The sequence below is a fragment of the Aphelocoma coerulescens genome, chromosome 7 (genome assembly GCF_041296385.1).
Source record: "Aphelocoma coerulescens isolate FSJ_1873_10779 chromosome 7, UR_Acoe_1.0, whole genome shotgun sequence".
Lineage (NCBI taxonomy): Eukaryota > Metazoa > Chordata > Aves > Passeriformes > Corvidae > Aphelocoma > Aphelocoma coerulescens.
The window spans coordinates 12,681,794-12,693,953 of record NC_091021.1 but is presented as its reverse complement, the minus strand read 5'-3'; the positions used below and the strand labels follow the sequence as shown (position 1 = coordinate 12,693,953).

The following is a 12,160-nucleotide window of genomic DNA, read 5'->3' as shown; positions in this document are numbered from 1 at the left end:
GGAACTTCTGCTTGTCTGTGCCTTAAAAGCACATTTCCATCCCTCATGATCACAGGGTGAAGCTCAAACAAATGATTTAGTTGCATTCTGGTTTTCCAGAAGCAAACAATAAATAAAGTTACCCGGCTTAATAGTGATTTTAAGCCAGCCATTTCTGAGGCCTGATTCAGAATTGTTAGTGGTCCTGCAAGAAAATTCTTGGAATGGCAACAGAAATACAGGTTCCCCATAAAGTATTTCCACCTCAGCAGAGATCAATCCTGCAGGAAATTCTCTGGTCGCCCATACACACGTTGGCTGCACCAGTACAGCTGATGTGTGCATCAGCAATGCCTACCTCCTGGGCTAGGCAGACCTATACCCTGCTACAGTCACTTGTGTCAGATCAGATTTTTTAACTAATCCAGAGACCTGGAGATGCTAGAAGTTATTTTTTACGACACATCTGCAGGGATCAATTATTACCTTTCCAGTAAGAGGAAAGGGAGAGGGGGACAAAGGGAAAGAAAGGGAAGGAGATGGAAAAAACAGGTGTAATTTCAATATTACAGCAGACTGGCAAAATACTGGTCACCGCAAAGCACACAGACTGGCAGGAACAAAACCAGGAACAGAGCACAAGCCAGCCTCGCTTCCCATGCACACAGTCCCATGTGCACAAAAGTACCTTATGAAAACTGTATTTCTAGTCATTCTGATTAGGAAATCTGATAGCTTGTGGCATGAACTTCTCCCAAACAAAGGCTGCAATAGGTGACAGGGGAAAGCGAACAGGCCTGTATGATTCCTAGGAGCTGCTTGCAGGCCTGTTACAAGCAGTGGCACTGGTAAAACAAGCTGTACAACCTCTGTACCCTCTTTATCACAACGCCCTACACTACCTTTCCTGTTAGCACTTGGCAGCAACAACAAAGAAATTGGGCCAAAGACGAATGCTGAGTTCTACAGTGTTGCTGATGCCTGAAACAAGTCTCTCTAGCCTCCCTTCATGCTTTCTCCTTCCTCAAATCCACCTCATGTACTTGAGGTGCTGCCCACTGGCTTTTGTCCATTATCTGCCCAAACCACCTGCCTGCTCTCTACTGACTGTATGTCCTTGTTCTCCATAGGACTTGATTGGACTGTGATAGAGGGTGCTGGAAAGCTCCTGTCCTGTGAATTGAAATGCACCTGGATCAGCTGTTTCCAACATTTCTCAATATTTGCATCCTTAACATTTTCCCAGTGCTCATGTGAGCCCCATCTAGAAAAGCCATTTGCTCAGACACTGCATAGTAAATACAGACTTGCTTTCCTTAATCACCTCCCACAGACCAGCTGTCCTTAGGCAGCCTTATTTGTTGTCTTTGTGAAAGAAGCATCAGTGATCCCCAAAGCATGACTCCAGCTCAGATCACCATTTGTGGATTTCTCACAAACTTTTCCTCTGGTACTGAGAGCTGAAAGAAGATCCCCTGACATAAAGGCAGAATACCCAAGTGTGCCATTTAAATTCCAGGAATCAAAACATTTCAACACTTCACTGGATGGAGAATGACAATGTTTCAGGTTAACATGAATAGCTGAATTTATACAAATATTTTGGTATAGCTGAGTTTTCCTGCCGTGGAAAATTAACCTTCTTATCCAATAGAATGTGTTTTAGGTCATGGCAGTGAGCAGATGTCTATAATCTCCTGCACATGGAGAATTTCCATAACATCAGAATTAGCAAGAAGTAAATAGGGAAAAAAAAACCCTGAATGGAAACAAATGGAACACTGACGTGGCTGTGTTCCACAAAGTACGTTCTGCAGCTGCATCACTGCTCTGGAACAAAGGGGAATATAATTATTGTTGTTTTACTTTCATTTCCCATTAGCAAAGCAAACGTAAAAAAAAAGTGGTGGTTATTTCTGCAGGGGAGAGCTGGCAGAGGTGAGCGGATGAGGTCACACAGGGAAATTATGAGGAGACTTTCTTAAGCCCGAGTAGCTCATGCACCCAATGAAAAATCTATCAGTAAAATTCACCATTAACACTCTGTTCCTGCAGAGCTGAGTCAGGCTTCTCAGATGCCCTGAGGATAAGGCTCAGCCACACCTGCTGGGGTAGGGCAGGACTTGGCTGCTCTTACTCTCAGCTAATCCAAGAGTGAGAATTGCTTTTGGGGACACATGTACTTTTGTCATGCTGGCCCCCCTGCTCCCAGTGTGCTTCCTGCTTGCAGGGAAAGCAAGGCCTGCCATGGTCCCTTCCGGTAGCCAAAGGTTTCTAAGTTCACTTGTGGGGCTGAGATGATTTGCCATATAGGCAGATACTCAACCATACACTACTTGCCTAAGTTTGTTGCTTCCTCCTTATTTATGACAGCAAGAAACGAAGCTCCTCATTCTGTCTCCCTTCTTTCTTTGAATTTTGGAGTTAGTTCTTTGGCCAGAGACTTGCACCACTTATTTGCTTGCAAAACTCATCACCGTGGATAGAGAAAAATAAATTAACAATAATTGAGAAGGAGAGACAAAAGTAACAAAGCAACTGAGCTGCAGGATGGATGCCACCAGTCTGTGTACAGTGGAAAGCACCAGTCAGTGGAAATTTGCAGCATCCTTCTACTGTAACTTAATCCATCTTTTTCAGTTCTGCTGGACAGGATAGTAGCTCTGGGCTGGGAAAGCTTCTGCTTGTAAGAATGCCAGGATATTGTCTCTTCATGGGGAGGGGGAAGTGCAATAGTTTGTGTGGGAAGCGTAAGAGGTTGCTCTCGCAATTCCTGTCCCAGCTGCAGAGGTTGTTGCTTGCTGTGTTCCTCCACATGCCTGGTTGATGTAAATCCTGTGCTCTCCCCAAGCACCAACCAAAACTGAAGGAGGAAAGTATTTAGTTTAATACCTCTTTTTCCTGTTTTCATTTTCTGCATTTACACTTAGCAAGCAGACAAAGTGTGACAAGAGGTCACGCAAGGCCTGCTGCTTTGAAATGTCTGCAAAACTGTGTTCAGTTCCAACACAAGCATCTGACCCGGCTGGCCAGTGAGAAAGGGGGAAGAACGGAGCAGAGCCACTGCACTACCCCAGCAAGCGCAAGTCCCAGTGATTCCTAATGCACAGGACCACCTGGGAACAAGGCAGCGTGGGACCTGCTCATTCCAAAGGTGTTTGGAAGTCCTATTCAGCCCTTAGTCATCAAGTGATTCCTTATCCTCCAATCAACACAGCTGCATTGGGGTTTTCCTCTTCCTTTCATTCCTGGAGCATACTACTGCTCGTGGCCAATAATGACATGAACCACCAACAAAAGACCATGCTTTTTGTCATTAATATGATCTTTAATAAATGGAATAATGCACCATTTTTACAGCAAGCCTTTTCTCTCAGGCCTAAAGAATAGCCTTTTAAATGTTCTTATCCAATGTCTCTGTATCAATACAATCTCTTTATTTAGGTTTATATATAACAAAGCAATTCTTACAAGTATTCATAGAAAACTCTGTAGTGGCTTTAACAATGTCAGCTTTCATAGTGGCATCCACAGATGATTAAAAACCAAAAATTAGCTTTTTATTTCATACTCACACTGTTCCATGAAACACAACTTATACAGCATAGCAAGGGTATTGGGCAGCTTATACAAAAGAAATAACTGAAAGCAATTATTTATAAATTCATACATGATATTTCCTCAGTCGTTTGAGAGGAAAACCAAAAATACCCGTTAACAAAAGGGTTCTGATGAGACTCCATATTCTAGGATTTCTCCCCCCTCTTCCCCCAGAAAAGCTCGCTCAGAAAGTAATGCTCTCTTTACAGTCTTTCATGAGGAAAATGGCAGTTTCACATCTTCTCATTTCAGCTTTTACAGAAGACCAAACCCTAGAAATTTGTTCTTGCCATGTTTATTTTCCTCTTATACTGCATTTGGGGGAAAATAATCAACAGCAATTGTAAAATATGATTCCAGCTTATATAAATGTGAATAGAGCACACTTTCCTCTAGAGACAAAAAGCAGACAAGAAACATACATACAAACCGTTTTAAATACATTTCAACAGTGTGAAAGAGAGAGAAGAGTCACCAATCAGAAAATTCAAAAGTGACAAATGAGTCAGCTATAACTAGGACTTGCCTGTTTGTTCTTGTGACTTCTTACAAAGACCAGAAACATTAACTATTTTCTGAATAAACAAGACTGAAGTGTGATACTTCATGATACAGTTCTGAAGCACAAAAAAGAAAGTGAATCAAGTGCTCTAGAAATACACCTCACACGTTTGCTGTCTTAAAAACAAATGAATGGGCTACAAAAGTGGACGTGTGGGAGACCTTGGAACTAGGAAGTTAAAAAGGCTAATTATTTCTGCTTTAAAATAGTGACCAGGTGAGATGCTGTGCCCCTGGATAGATACACTCCAGTGATACATCTGCAGAAGCTTGCAAGGACTGGGAAGAAATCCTTCCTTCCTGTGCTGTGAAAGCATGGTGTATGCATTGAAGTTAACCAACTGAATGACTTGAAAATTCAAACAATTGCTGATGAAAACACCAATAGGCTTTGAAAAATATCGGATGATTACACGATGAATTAGCATAACTCCAACTAGTTCCTCCTTATTATGCACATGTGTACATTAAACCACAGTGAAATAAACAGAAATGGCCATAAGAAGTAATTTGTATTAGTAATGCACTGCTAACACAGACCTGCATGGAGCCCAGATCAACACTAAAGGGCCTTGGTGTAAATGAGGATTTATCTTGAACCCTTCCACTCCCACTCCCCCAATGCAGTTCCACTTCTTGACAAAGCCACAGCTGCCCTGTGCTGACCCAGCCCGACAGCCTGAAACCCCCATCGGCAACCCCTGGCAAGGCCCAGGAGCCAGGGCTGCCCCTGCAGTCCCCACATTCCACATCAGCTTTCCTAGGGCTAATCCTCCCCAGAATGTTTAACACCACAGCCAGCAGAACCCACCCCTCCTTTGCCCACAGTCAAAGGCAGACTCCTGTTGGATTCCAAGAGCACTGGGCTCAGCCGTGAGCTGATGAGGTGCCCATTCCCTCAGAAACACCGGTGCTGAACGGAACGTCCACTTGGATTTGCAGGAGCACCCACACCTGTTACTGCAGAAATGGAAGTTCTGCCTCCAATTTTACTCAGTAGAAAAGAAACCCCAAAATGAGAAATCTGATTTGTTACTCTTTCATGTCAAAACTGAACCTACTTGGGGGGTGGATGAGATCAAAAAGGGATGTATTTCTATAGCTACAGTTTCATATGACAATATAGAAGCCTAAAATGTAATTGGATTTCATGGACTAAAATACTATATTTAAATTGCAACCACGCACATAACTATAGCTACTACATAAAAAAGCCTTGTAAAAATTATCATGTGTTAAGTGTTTTGGGTTATTTTTTGATTTCTGAGAGAGGTATCTTAAATTACTCAGCTTCAGATAAAGTTTGTCATGTGCATTTCCAGGTTTCTCTCTCTCTCTGTCATAAATCCATTCCACCCAATCAATCAGTGACAAGTCTGTCATGGGACATCTTGAACTGCTGGACTATGTGCCACAGTCTGACCCCAGCTTTACTGTGATGCACCACAGACAATTTTAAAATGGCATATGAAACACCACCCCCCACCCCCCTCATATTATACTTTCTACCAGTGCTACCATCTGATGCTGTAACTCACAGAATTTATTCCTGGAACTTACACACAACATACATATGCATCTAAATACATACAGAGTTTACATAAAAATATATATATCTGGCTTCACTGCAATATGTATAGTTTTTTCACTGAAGAAAGGCTTGAGGTTGAACAAAAATAGTAAGCACATTTTAAAAAGAAGGTTAGTATATTCACCTGTTAAAATGGGTACAGGGAGACCAGACAGAAAAGTTCAAATAATCCAAATTTATGCAAAATACTAAGTTGTCCAGTCTATGATCCAACTTTCAAAGACGGATCAATCATATCTCAATTTACTTTGATGAGCCGCTACAAATTTTCCAATTACACATCAGGTCATTTATATGCTACTGTGCTTGGCAATTATTATTTTTATGGCTTAAACCCAGCCTGTTTCAGCAATGGGACCAGCCATCATTTTTATACAAGTAAAAATTACAGCAAAATTACTTTCTAATGTATAGACTAAATATGTGAATTTTTAAATTCTCCCTAATTAGGCTAGAAATGTCCACAGTAACATTTCAATGGCAGTATGGCTATGAACTTTTGAGTATTTTTCATTAAAGAAAATTATAATCTGAACATAGACACAGTAATGTCATATTAGTGTATAGTTTTTAACATTTTAAAAAGGAGTATCATTAGAGCAAAATGCACTGAACACTGGAACTAGGGCATATACAATGTATACACAAATATTTTTAAATAAGGATTCATTACTATTAAGTTTGGGCCAATAATTAATTCCATACAATTAAAGAACTTCCTTTTCTCTTCTCTGAGGCAGGTAGGATTCTAGATTTTAGAGAAAGCTGACAGGTGGGATGATATGAATTTTCTAAACATATTTATGAGGTGTGTTTTTTTTGTTGCTTGTTTCCCGAAACTTGCCCACATCTATCTTGCATTGTTTTGTGCCCAGTGCACGGAAAAAAATCAAAATGTGTTGCCTTTGAAAATTAGGTAATTTTCTATATGAAAACAAGAGACAAACTAGTGCCACTACGAAAGCAAAACAAGAGTGGAAATGTTGTTCCTGAAAATATTCTAATTATGATACAATCAGATGGTTTTCTTTTAAATTAGGAATCCCTTTACTTTAACTGTGCAGTTTAAGTGCATCTTGGAGCTTCAAGAAAGGCCTTGGTAATACTAATTGGCTGGCAAATGAAGCTATAAAGCATTATAAACAAATTCAGGGGAAGTGTTGCAGGTATCTGACTTGTACATACCAATTGTAGAAGACTATGAGGCATGTCTGTTCAATAATTTTAGAATTCACATTCTAAAAAACACGTTATGTTGGTAACTCTATTACAGTAAACAAAACAAGAGACAATGCATTAACCTAAGCAACTCTCCTGGCTTCTCCTAGTAAGCCATTTTCTAACCAGCAATATTTCGGATTTTGTCTTATTTAGAGAAATATCAAAAGTCTGCTCTATCATTTTACTTGAATTATCCATTATAAATTACCATAACAAATATTCTACTATTGCCTATTTGACAGTGGCATAATTAATAGGTATTTACACTGCCATTCTATTTTCATTTTGCTATATTTATCTTGTCTGCCATATATGTGAGAAATTGATAGAAAATTATCAACTTTCATAATTTTCCTTTTTTTTCTTTAAACCAAAGAAATAAAGCAAAATCGTAACTCACAAGGAAATAAATCCTATTTGTCTTCCTTGTTTATAGGACATTTATCAACTATCCCTGTGTCTGATTTGTAGAATTCTTTCTCTTACATGTATTTTCTTGGTTAAGGATGATTCCCTGTGGCATGAGATAATATTCAGTATCATTTAACTTACACGGAAAGTATTCTACGGAGACTGGATTATGTACTGTGAAGAAAAAAAACGGCATTACTAAATTAAACATTAAAACCAAACTGCTAATCTGATTTCATCTAGCTGTGCAAAATTACAGTATTTTGGTACCTACTTAAGAGTTTGCTTTGACTGACCTTAAAAAAAGAATAGATTTTTCTCTATTTAATCTAGAAGGTATTTAGTGATAAAGTACATTTTTCTATCATGTTACAAATTATATTTATCTGTGGGAGATTGCACAGCCAATCTTGCTACTAATTATAATTCATTCCAAAGGCCCTCCAGCAAGTAATAGAAATAGACAAAGGAAAAAATAAAAGTATTGTTTAAGAATGTTGAAGGAAAACTGCAGAACAACATTTTCATCTGGTATTAAAATCACTTTGATCGCATTGATCACAAAAAAGTTGGATTTCTTACAAAGGCATGGCCTGCAAAGAAAGGCTAAAAGACTGGTGCAAATCTGTCTCAGCAGAAGGAAGCAGCAGTCAAGAGAAGTAATTCTTCTTTCCCCAGAGTAGTCTGAGTTAGCAGGAGTCCTAAATACTCTTTTCAGCCCACATTCTGAAATGCTGATGGATGATACATGCAAGGCAAAGCAAAAGTCATCGAGAAAGTAGTGAAGAACCTTCAACACCACGCTACAGTGCTCACCACAAAACAACACCGCGCGCCGCAATCGGAGACTCACAGGAGGTCAGAAGAGAAGAGAACCACAGTGAGCAATGTGAACAGAATGCCAGAAATTCTGATTCAGGTCTTGAAACCCAGCTGAGCAACTGGCAGGTTTTCAGCATCTGGGACGTGAGACTGCAGCAGATGGGAAGCCAGAGAGTGAATTAAAAGTCAAACCAGAAGAAGGCTGTATTTTTGAAAAGGAGAGATATAACTGTATTATACAGGGAGAAAACATAATTATGCCTCAGAGATGAGAGGTACTATTTGAACTGGTGCTTAAAGAACATAGGGAGCTCAAAATGTGCCTTGTGGCTTGTATTTCTACAACTACACTTAATCAAAGTCTGGATTTATAGTGCTATCTCTTGGAGATACCTAGAATCTAAGAAATGTTAAGAAGCATTACAAGAGAAAATCATAGCAATCAAGCACAAGCAAGGGATTTTGGGGAACAGCAAGAATCAGATGCAAGCAAGGCATGTATTAGCCTAGTTGGATCAACATAGAGAGAAGAACAGGGTTGGCAAAGTTTACCTCAGGGGGAAAAAAATGGTAAAACGGCAAGGAAACAAATGAGCTTAAAAGCAGAGAGCATCTGCTTCAGTCAGCTGAAAGGAGACAGGCTGGGGGAGGCAATTGTTTGCCGCCAGTATCCTGCCACAGGAGTCTGGCAGGCTAACCAAATTGATTTTCTTTCTTTGAACATCACCAGTTTTCAGATGAAGTGATAAATCTTTGCTTGTTACCAAAGACTGATGTGTTACACTTTTTTATATCCAAATAGTTTTTACTGAAGTGTTTTCAATTGGAAAGAATGTTTCTCAGGTGGAAGGCTATTTCTTAGGTGGAAGGAGGTTCTAACTAATAAGAAAATTAATTTTCTTCCAGTAGACAGTAAAACCAATCACTCCAAAAAAAGGAAAGGTTTACTTGAGATAGTGAAAAAACAATTTATCTGAATACATATTACGTTCACATTCACGGACAGCTAAAATCAATGTGCATACAAACTGAAAGAAGGGACTAAGCAGAGGGGAAAAAAATCCCCAACCCTCCCCCACAAACACCCATGAATTTTAAAAGCATGCAATAAATTTTAACAAGATGGATGAGGGCCTCTAAGAACTCTGAAGGGAGGATGAGTTTCAACTCAGCTTGGCAACAACAGTCGATCAGGATGCACCTACCTGCATAAGCAACCAGGCTGATTTTTAGCCCATACTGTCTGTAAGGAGGTAAATAAGGAAAGACTTGTGCCTCATCACAAAACTGTTTTGTGCCAAGTAAGATTCATGATTTTTTTCTCTGTGTAAACAAAATACGTTCACAACCTATCTTCACTCAAGCTTTTAAGTATGATGATTATTAATAGTTCTGAATAAAATGTTTTTTTCAATGTACACCATTAGTGATCTAAATAAGGTTTTACATAAATACAGGGGGTGAAACTGCACACAAAATAAAATGGAAAAAATGGCTGACACTGTTTCCTTACATTTGTTCAACATTTTGTTACTCAACTTCACAGGCTGGCATCTACTACGATGAAGGAAACACATTTTGATTTGGAAGGATCAAAAGAAAGGTAGGGAGCTCAGATTTTTTTTTTTTTGTTCCTTTTCTAAAGCCCTTTCAAGTTGGGGAAAATTCATGCATTGTCACCTCTGAGCACAATGTGATATTGGCAGCTGCTTCAAGCTGGCTACGATGTGCAAAGTTCACTGTCATGACCGGCTGACTGCTCAACTGTCAAGGAAAAATTAACAAGTACAAAAATGGGAACATGTGGCAGTTTTAGAAACACACTTTTCAATAAAGCCTACTGTGAACTATAGACTATTGCACATTTCAACATGACACAAGGAAAATAAGGGGTTCAAAAGAGAATACACTTTGTAACATAGAAATATACAGACTAGCTTGTGCACAGAAATCAAAACATGGTTACAAGACACCACTGCAGTCAAACCTGTCTTATAGTCTGCTTATGATCTTAGTGACCTTAAGAAACTGGTCCAAACTGATTATCAGCAATACTTTTTTTTGTTACTTTTTTTTAAAAAAATATTTTGAGACCACATCTTTGATACACATATATATATTCCGTGGTCAAAACAGACAGACTTAACTTTAGCGATACTAAATAAAAGTGCAAAAACGTTCAAAAAAATAAAACAAAATAAAAAAATATGGAAGCATAAGCTACAAATTTTCTGCATAGCTGAAATCTATTTAAAGCGAGTCCTTGGTAGGGGTTGCTGACAGGAGGAGAAAGCAGTTTTTAAAAATGTCTTTCTGCACGTTTGTTTCAAATAATGCAAAAAAAAGGTCATTTGTCGGCTTCTGAAGTATTTCACAGGCAGTTCACCCCTGCGTCCTTAGAGACCATTGTGGTGGCAGTGCCCCCCTCTGCAAGGTACACAGCAGTGCTGGATTTGGGGGGCACTGCCTGCTCACTGCCGTTGTTGTTGACCTCGCAGGGCAGCGGCTCTGTGGAGATGACCCACGTTGACGGACGCCACCGCTTGAGAGAGTACGGAGTTTTCACACGTTTCTTGATCTTCTCTCCTGAGCCTGATTTGCCATCCTGTGAGGAGTCACCTACTGAAGGACAAAAAAAACCAAACCAAACCAAAAAAAACAGAATAGAAAATAGTATTATGAGGAAGGTTAAGATTAGACTGGGGTCCAGGTTTGTTACTTACGTGAAACAGGACACAGGAAAAAAAATCTTTAAACACAGAAGCAACTGTGTGGCAGGGGCATGACAGGTATATCAACTACAACAGCTGCCACTAAAACAAAGGGCTACATTCTGTTCTCTGTCAGAAATTACTTCAGTGAAGTAATTTGTGTTACCTGGAATGCACATTGGCATCAAACAGGAGAATCAGCATTTGACATTTGAGGGGCTTTTGCAACCATAGTATCTTATATTACCTGTAATGGGAGGTACAAAAACATGTTGCTACTACAGGACAGCAAAGGCTAAAATTTAAATAGTGCAGCTAAAGGTCCCCTAATCCTACTCCACCTGGCAAAGCATTTCGCCTGAAGACAAAATGGTCCAATCTCTGTTAAGATCTTAATTCAGGATTTGGAATGCTGGGTTGCAAAACTGACAAAACTAACTTTAATAGTGATAAAACTTCAGCAGTAGAAATCTGATTGTTAAAAAAACACAACCCCTTCTTTTAACCTAACCTTCAGCTAAAGAAAGTCACTGCAATAGTATTTTTTATCTCAGTAAGATTTCAACTCGCATCAACGTGTTAAGACAAAAATTAAGGTTTCCTACTTAAAAGGAAGGCTTAAGCATTCCATTGCTGAATACTCAACTACGTTTCTTGAAAGATATATTCTGGTTTGGTTTTAAACTTTTTATTTCCAAAGATGCCTGGCACCCCAGTTTACTCCACTAGTATCACAGCATCTTTCTAAACACAGTCACGAGATTTGCAAGCACCTTTCAAGACTACAGTGACTTCTGGAAATATATTTTCTTTAAAATGCACACCAGGAGGTCTTTCCAATAGCTTGAACAGGCTCAAATGCAGAGGATGTACCTAATTTAACTGTAACTACAAGATTACATTCTTACTGTAAAAAGGAGAGCCCCATTGTAACCTCTTAGACCTCTGGCCATAAAACTCTCTAGAAAGTTTTTCTGAAATAGACTATTAAAATCAATTCCTTCTCTATAATTACTTGGATTAATTTTTATGCTCATGGCAAACTGATGAATTGTTTTAATTGTTGGAGCTAAGACAGCAAAATAGAAAATGAGTGACCATCCATTTAGACTGAGCTAATACAGTAAAATCAGTTGCTTTAAAATCAAGAAGCATATAGTTATAATAAATTGTTTTAATCAATGCATCTGAGAGAAAGCTATTCTTGAGAGAATGAGGAAAAGTAAGGAAAAGAAGGTATAATGTGCCCTTGCAGAAAAAAATA

At 39.1% G+C, this 12,160-nt stretch overlaps 1 protein-coding gene across 1 annotated transcript in view; it reads right to left on the bottom strand.

The window, feature by feature from the left end:
- Positions 1–3,286: 3,286 nt before the first annotated feature.
- The window catches only part of BMPR2 (bone morphogenetic protein receptor type 2), a 108,210-nt gene continuing 99,336 nt past the window's right edge, over positions 3,287–12,160 (bottom strand). Inside the window, exon 13 of the mRNA XM_069022175.1 lies at positions 3,287–10,807. Coding sequence (XP_068878276.1) covers positions 10,557–10,807 — 251 coding nt within the window. The 3' untranslated portion in view covers positions 3,287–10,556. The remainder of the gene's footprint in view (positions 10,808–12,160) is intronic.